Raw genomic sequence first — 8165 nt, 5'->3', positions numbered from 1 at the left:
ACACACACACACACACACACACACACACACAAGAGCTTTAGGGGTTTAGAAGATTAAGACTTTAAATGAGGTCATAATTAAGACGTTTGACTTTGACTAAAACCATCTGTCACAGAGTGAGCAACCAAATACATCAAACCTCTGACCTTTCTGTTAGAACATCCAAGACCAAAAAATATTGTCAATGTCTTACAAATGTTACTATTAATTTCCCCCATATATTTACATTTCATCAAACTTGATGAACTTTACCAATTGATGTCTTTAGATTCTATTCCTCCAGATACTTTGACAGGGACCTGTAAATGTAGCAAAGCCTGCAAGTGGGTGTTTCTTGTGCGTTTTATACTTCATGGCTCTTCTCCCGAGCGACTGCCTTTTGAAGGAAACCCAGAGAACAGAGACTCCCACAATGTTCTGTTTTAGTAAAACCAAGAAAATGTTTATTCACAGCTTCCACAGAAAAGAAGTAACTGTATCACAATTTCATTCTTATTTCATTCAACCACAGTCTGCGGAAGAGAGGAGTGACAAACAGAAATGCTCCAACACTCTCATCATTACCTTGTTGGATTTGCATTTGATTCGACAGAGATTTACATTCAGCCATGCACCTGCTGTTGGTGTGTGTGTGTGTGTGTGTGTGTGTGTGTGTGTGTGTGTGTGTGTGTGTGTGTGTGTGTGTGTGTGTGTGTTAGATCTGGAATCAGACAGCTGCGTTTTCTGCTCACAGCGGAATCCTCTTAGACTCAGACTCATTAACATATGAGAGCTGCTTGAAATATGACAGCTTGCTAACGAAAGGGGTCGTTAATAGTCTTTTAACACATGAGAGGCTGCTGACACACACACACACATACACACACATATCAGGGATGACTGGACACTCCTCATCTGCTGCTGACCCACAGCAGGTCACTCATTTGGACTAGATCAACCGGGCTGGACCTGGGCTTCAGTTACCATAATGGGCTATAGGTTCTCCCCAGTACTGTCCCTCTGTGCACATCTCACAATAACACATTGAGAGAGACACACACTCTGGTCAAGAGGGTAACCACAGACTTTAAAACAAGAGGTGGAAACGAACATTTGAAGGAAATCAAAGTTCTCTTCAAATCTCCTCAATCTTTACATACAGTACACGAATACACATGATGGCATCACTCATGGCAACAATCACCAAAACAAAAACCAGGAAACAAGAAGAGCGTTGAAGCATGGGCATCATCCACTAAACTACACAGCAGTGTCATGTATGTTGCTACTGTATATAGTGTCATAAGTGTATCAGTACCTATGTACAGAGTTTAAAGTGTGAGATATTTTCAGTGTGCTTGTTATTGATGGTGTTGACAGGAAAAATAGATTACATGTCAAATGTTGGAGCTGGAGAGACGCCCTTGCTTTCACTCCCTCGCTGGCTCTCTGACCTGGCCTGCTCTCTGACCTGGCCTGATCTCTGACCTGATCTTTGACCTGGCCTGATCTCTGACCTGTTCTTTAACCTGACCTGATCTTTGACCTGACCTGATCTTTGACCTGACCTGATCTCTGACCTGGCCTGATCTTTAACCTGACCTGATCTTTGACCTGACCTGATCTCTGACCTGGCCTGATCTTTGACCTGACCTGATCTCTGACCTGGCCTGATCTCTGACCTGATCTTTAACCTGACCTGATCTCTGACCTGACCTGATCTTTGACCTGACCTGATCTCTGACCTGACCTGATCTTTGACCTGACCTGATCTCTGACCTGATCTTTGACCTGACCTGATCTCTGACCTGACCTGATCTTTGACCTGATCTTTGACCTGACCTGATCTCTGACCTGATCTCTGACCTGACCTGATCTCTGACCTGGCCTGATCTCTGGCATGATCTCTGACCTGGCCTGATCTCTGACCTGGCCTGATCTCTGACCTGACCTGATCTCTGACCTGGCCTGATCTCTGACTTGATCTCTGACCTGGCATGATCTCTGAGCTGGCCTGATCTCTAACCTGACCTGATCTCTGACCTGGCCTGATCTCTGACCTGGCCTGATCTCTGACCTGGCCTGATCTCTGACCTGACCTGATCTCTGACCTGGCCTGATATCTGACCTGGCCTGATATCTGACCTGGCCTGATCTCTGACCTGGCCTGATCTCTAACCTGGCCCGATCTCTGCTGTACATCTTAACAATCCTTTCACTCTCACACTCTCTGCTTCTCTCTCTATTTTATCATCTCTTGTGTGTCATCATCCTTGGAACTTTAACTTTTTATCTCTCTCTCCTATACCTGTACATTATCACCCTCCTTTTCTTCATAGTTGACTTATATCCACCTCTCCTCTACCATTTCACTGATAGTTGTCTCCCTACAGTATTTTACCATCATTGTTCTTCCTACTATTTCCTTTAGGAGATGCCCTCAGTGCTTTCTATGTCTTGCTGCTGTAGCCCTGGCATCGCAGGTGGAGAGGTGAAAGTTGAAAGGTCAGTGAACAAAAATGACTATGATGTCATTAAACCAAAAACGAAAGAAAGTGTTGCTTTTGAAAATATTTTCTTTGCAGAACTGGTATGGAGTGGTTTACAACGGTGAGCGCTTGGCGCCGTACAAAATAGCCAACGCCTGCGTTGTTTGCTGAGTATACAAACTAGTAGTTGTGGTGAAAAACTTCCTCAAAACATCACCATCTTACTGAGTGGTATGAATTGAATGCAGTATTGTGTTACGGTGCTATATGTATGGACGTGTAAGTGTCCTGATGTGTGATGTGTTAGTGCGGTGGTACAGTAGTGATTGGAGCTTGCGTAAACTGACCACACTATCGTGCTGTCACGGCGACAGTACCTGCTGCTGTGATGTCATCTCAGTGAAAAATGACCTCAGCCCTATCAGCAGCAGCGGTGCCCTCCAATCAAATTGTGTTAGCCTACACTGCATCTCACCTGTGCTCCTGAGAGCAGCTCCCTACTGCCTGCCTGCTTCTACATCAGTGTACCGCCCCCTGGGGGGCTGGGGGGGGGGGGGAAACTGAAAGGACTCAAGATCCAGGTGTGAAGAGAAGAAAGAGGAGGGAGAAAATAAAGTTGGAGAAAAGAAGCAGCTGATGGGGGGGATGTTCAGCCAAAGAGAAGATGGAGGGACAGAGTTAGCACAGAAAGGGAGAGGAGAGGGAGTAAAGATGGAGTGAGGGAGAAGGAGGAGGAGGGCGGGAGGACCGGGGTGTCGTAACCGGGTGGACACTCAAGGTCGAAGCAGCGCACGGAGGCGTCTTCATTCCCGTAGTCTGCCCAGTACTCCTCCTGGTCCACCTTGGGAAGGTTCACCTCCTCTTCCGCCAGCTCGTACTTAGAGGCGAAGGAGGTGGAGGGAGGGTTGGAGGTCTGGCTGGGCTTGACTGAGGACAAGGGGAACACCTTGACCTTCTCCGAGCTCTTCTGGAAGATTCCTTTGGATGAGGACGCAGGCTTGTGCTTGGAGAACCACCATCTTGTCTTGGTGCTAAAGGTGGTTGTGGTGGTGCCAGCCAGTGACCCAGGGTCAGGGAGGGGGCAAAGGGCAAAGTCCATCTCACGGAGGAAGCGCAGGTCCTGTCCACGGCGGTGGGAGGGGGATGAGCACATCAGCTCAGAGGAGGAGATGCGGACAGTACGGAACCACTCCCACAGGGGGCGGGCCTCACAGCCGCAAGACCAGGGGTTCCCATTGAGGCGGAGGAACTGGACTGCCACAGCGTCCTTCATGGCCTGGCCTGGCAGCTCTGCCAGGGAGTTGTCGAACAAGTAGAGGATGGTCAGACGGCCCAGGTCGCGGAAGGCACGGCGGTTCACCTGCCGGATGCGGTTGTCGTGGAGCAGGAGGCGGTCCAGGTTGACCAGGCCGCGGAACACGTTCTCGGACAGCGTGCGGATACGGTTGCCATGCAGGAAGAGGTGGGTCAGGTTGACCAGGTCGGAGAAGAGGTCATCCTGGATGAAGTGCAGCTGGTTCTCCTGCAGGGAGGGAGGACATTGTCAGTGTTTGTGTGTGTGTGTGTGTGTGTGTGTGTAACAGTATAACTTTAGTACGTCCCCTCGCCCCGACCTCGGGCGCGAACCAGGGACCCTCTGCACACATCAACAACTGACACCCACGAAGCGTCGTTACCCATCGCTCCACAAAAGCCGCGGCCCTTGCAGAGCAAGGGGCAACACTACTTCTAGGTTTCAGAGCAAGTGACGTAACTGATTGAAACGCAAGTAGCGCGTACCCGCTAACTAGCTAGCCATTTCACATCCGTTACACTCACCCCCTTTCAACCTCCTCCTTTTCCGCAGCAACCAGTGATCCGGGTCAACAGCATCAATGTAACAGTATAACTTTAGTACGTCCCCTCGCCCCGACCTCGGGCGCGAACCAGGGACCCTCTGCACACATCAACAACTGACACCCACGAAGCGTCGTTACCCATCGCTCCACAAAAGCCGCGGCCCTTGCAGAGCAAGGGGCAACACTACTTCTAGGTTTCAGAGCAAGTGACGTAACTGATTGAAACACTAGTAGCGCGTACCCGCTAACTAGCTAGCCATTTCACATCCGTTACATGTGTACGTGCATGCATACAGGTGTATGTATGAAGTTCTATGAGTGTGTGTGTATCCATACCTGCAGGTAGAGGAACTGCAGGCTGTAGAGTTTGAGGAAGAGGTCGAGGGGAAGAGCAACCAGCTTGCACCGGTGCATGTGCAGGCTCTGCAGCTTCTCCAGTCCCCGGAACGCTCCACCCTCCAGTCGCCGTAGCGACGGGTTGTCACCAAGGTCCAGCTCTTCTAGAACCCTCAGGTTGCTAAAGGCTCCAGCCTCAATCAATGTGATGTTATTGGAGTAGAGCCAGAGAACCTATCAGGGGGAGGGGTTGAAAAGGGGAGAGGTAAATAGAAAGGGGTCATTACACAAAGGAGCAAGGACACAGCTCCTATACGAACACACAGAGCTCAAATACTAAGCAAAATACTACATTTAAATGCAACACTATGCAATATCAATCCACAAACACAAACACACGAACACCTCATTCACAAAAAAATAGGTCCACACAAACACACACATTCTCACCTGTGTCTCGAAGCCAAAGGAGTCTGCTCTGAGTTCGGTGATGCGGTTGTTCTGCAGAAAGACACGCTGGGAGTCGTAGGGCACTCCGGAGGGCACGGTGGTGAAGTTCTGAGACTGGCAGCTAACCGTCATGGGTGACGGGTAACACACACACAGCCTTGGACACGCCCCCGCCCCACTCGGCTTCAGCACCACCAACCACAGCACCAGCCACAGGGTGAGCCCACCTGAACAACACACACAAGGAGAGAAAAGAGACAGGAATAAATGTAACAAAATATCGGGACAATATTTTCTCATTTTATCTTATTCACTCATGGACATAGATGACAATAATGGGACATTATAACAACTAGCAGATGCATTGTACAGTGAAGACAGTCAGAGAAAGATGGAGTCAGAGAGAGAAAGAGATTCTGAGCTGTTTTCAGCACTTGGAGTTGTCCAGTGGAATGTCGCAGAAAGTAGTTAATGATGCCCAAATGACGCACGAACCAAGATTATCAAAGAACTGCTGGGATCTCAAGTCTGATTTATCGACCAAAGGTCTGAACAGTGGCAATCATTCATAATAAATGACATTATACAAATCATCCGCCTATTTATATCTAGCTGATCATGTTACATAGGTTTATAATTCCGGGAACCCAACAGTTATCCAAGACTAAACAGCTGAATATGCGTAAAACCGAATATTCTGCTCCTCTGGTTCAAAGTGCTATCAAGTTCTATTACACGAGCTACAGAAGTGCCAAACAAGATTTACCCTAGTAGCTTAAATTCACGAGCCAACTTCACAAAAAGTTTGGATCACCAAGAGGTTACAAAGTATGGAGACGCGTAAAACAAGGTAACCGGACCCGGCTCAGTTTCGCTCTGCATGAATTATTCAGAGGCGGTTTGGCAAGCACGGATACGCGGAACAAAGCGCCCCGGGGAAAATAACATAGCATTAAAAGATAATCGCATGCCCATTCAGCTTCGCGCGCAAGATTTTCCAACCTCCTCACCTTCTGACACGGCTCGTTAACTCCACGCGCATAGGACATGGAGAGGACTTGTTTCGTACGTGCGCGCTTGTGAGCAACATGAACAGTTCCCACGTTTGTTCTTGCATATGATATAACTAGTTTACCTTACTTATGTCCTTGCTTTGGATTGCATACATTGTCTCTATGAATTCATCTACAAAGTTGTTTTATCAAACGTAGGATACAACGGTACATGCGCAAAAGTAATTTACAAAGCAGATGAAAACTGAACGAATGAACAACTAAGCTTTACAATTTTGAGGTGGATGGAGAGTTAAGGGAATGAAGGTTTTAAGTGTAATCTTGTTTGCAAGCGCCAGATTCGTACTTCAGGGAGCCAACGAATTTATTGAAAAAAGTGAATAGGCTACAGAAGTGGCACATGCAGGCACCCTATTCAGGTAGACCTAGCTGTTTACGCACTTAACTGTGAACGAATTCAATTGACTATAAATGTAATAAACTGTGAGTCTATAAACACTGTAAATCACATCTGGCGACAGAACCATCCTCATCCCCATTACCATCAACCACATCTAACCTAAAACAAAACATTTAAGATAAAGCCTAAGAACTGAAGTCAACTCACTCTTGAAGTTGTGGATATTGGAGCTCCGAGATCTCCGTGCAGTCGAGCGAGTCTCCATCTCGAACCAAAGCCGAAAGCGAGCTAGCCTGAGCGCTGAGAAAGTGCCTGCTATCTCCGCTGAAGTTCAGCTCTGGTGACGGAGTCGGTGCGATTGAGTGAGTGACAAGCAGAACTCCCGGGATTGAGTTTATACTTGGTGAGCTGGCACCCACGGATGTGGAAAGCCGCGGAATAGCTCACACGTCACTCTGTATGGCTCAGACTCGCGCGGGCGAGGAGATAGGGAGGAGGGGATGGTGTGGATAAGTTGCTCAGGGGAGGAAGTCACTCTAAAAGAGAGGATGGCCACGGTGGTGTGTGTGTGTCTGGGGAGCTCGGCACGATTCCAGCGCAGTGAGTTTAGCACAGATGGGGGGTTGACGAGGATAAGGAGGTAGGAAAGGCTAATTTGACAAAAATACTTATTGCCCAACTTCAATGTTTTTAATTAGTCTAAGAAATAGTATGATATTGAGAATGTTTTCAAGTATTTTGTATTTCATGAATAAGATCGTAGCCTACCTGTGAGCTGAGACTCAGTGGACATCATGAACGTGACGTCTGCGACTATGCATGAATGAGGCAGTTACTTACCTCATCCTCTCAAATATATATAGTCGCTCTACTTCCTGTCTTGATCATGCGTGTGTTACAATCAGTAATAGCAAACATTCATAACCTTGGTTGGCGCAATAGCCTACCGTTTCAACTCATACAAGTAGCCTACCGCGATGCGACCTATTCGCGGTAGGCTACAGATCATTTACCCCAGGGATTTGACCACAACCTTGCATCGACCTCAATAACTATGTTATTAAAAGGATAGATCGAGTCGTGCTCCAAAATACGGAAGTTGCTCGACCTTTCAGTGCTCAGATGTTCAGAAGAAGACGCTGTCAAATCACCCATTCACGCGCCGTTACGCGCGAGACTGACTGGTTTATTTTTGTACGGATAGTTAGCAGGACATTCTGTCTCAGAGTCTGGACGTGCATTGGAGAGGACTAGGATCGGATGGATATTGTCAACTAATCGCTTGAGATTAGTTTTGGATTAGAGTATTGATTTGTGAAATTACACACATATAAGCAGCCACAAGTTAGAGGTCTTCTAAGGTCCAAAGAGTTGGACCCAGACCCGAACGGACCCGATCATTTAAAAAAAGGGGGACCCAGACTGAACAGATCGAGAACAAATCAGACCCGAACCCAAATGGACCCGTTGACACCCAGACCTAGAATTTATCTGTACCCTAGTGGTCAGGTCTACACCAGCCCCGATTGGACCCGAGGGAAACATGTTTTTTTGTTTATCAACCAAGTTACTCTTCTGGTTAATAAATAGGTTTTATATAATGGCTAGGCCTTCTATAAGTCAATAAATCCACTTCACTAGCATGAAATAAATATTATAT

At 47.4% G+C, this 8165-nt stretch overlaps 1 protein-coding gene across 1 annotated transcript; it reads right to left on the bottom strand.

Annotated features, from left to right (window-relative positions):
• Nucleotides 1-421: 421 nt before the first annotated feature.
• LOC139581203 (reticulon-4 receptor-like 2) lies at nt 422-7642 on the bottom strand. The gene is made up of 4 exons (XM_071410711.1): nt 6713-7642; nt 5093-5319; nt 4643-4876; nt 422-3990 (listed from the first exon to the last, which is right to left on the bottom strand). The coding sequence occupies exons 1-4, from the start codon at nt 6768-6770 to the stop codon at nt 3118-3120; spliced, it is 1392 nt and encodes a 463-aa protein (XP_071266812.1). The 5' UTR covers nt 6771-7642; the 3' UTR covers nt 422-3117.
• Between the last annotated feature and the right edge of the window lie 523 nt (nt 7643-8165).

Source organism: Salvelinus alpinus, chromosome 7 (genome assembly GCF_045679555.1).
Source record: "Salvelinus alpinus chromosome 7, SLU_Salpinus.1, whole genome shotgun sequence".
Lineage (NCBI taxonomy): Eukaryota > Metazoa > Chordata > Actinopteri > Salmoniformes > Salmonidae > Salvelinus > Salvelinus alpinus.
The sequence above is the reverse complement of the archived record's forward strand: the minus strand, read 5'-3'. Positions and strand labels throughout refer to the sequence as shown.

Coding starts and splice junctions, on each gene's coding strand:
- LOC139581203 (XM_071410711.1), bottom strand. CDS start 6,770: ATGGAGACTCGCTCGACTGCACGGAGATCTCGGAGCTCCAATATCCAC. Junction 5,320..6,712: donor CAATATCCACAACTTCAAGA/GTGAGTTGACTT, acceptor TGTGTTGTTCAG/GTGGGCTCACCCTGTGGCTG. Junction 3,991..4,642: donor TGCAGTTCCTCTACCTGCAG/GTATGGATACAC, acceptor CCCTCCCTGCAG/GAGAACCAGCTGCACTTCAT.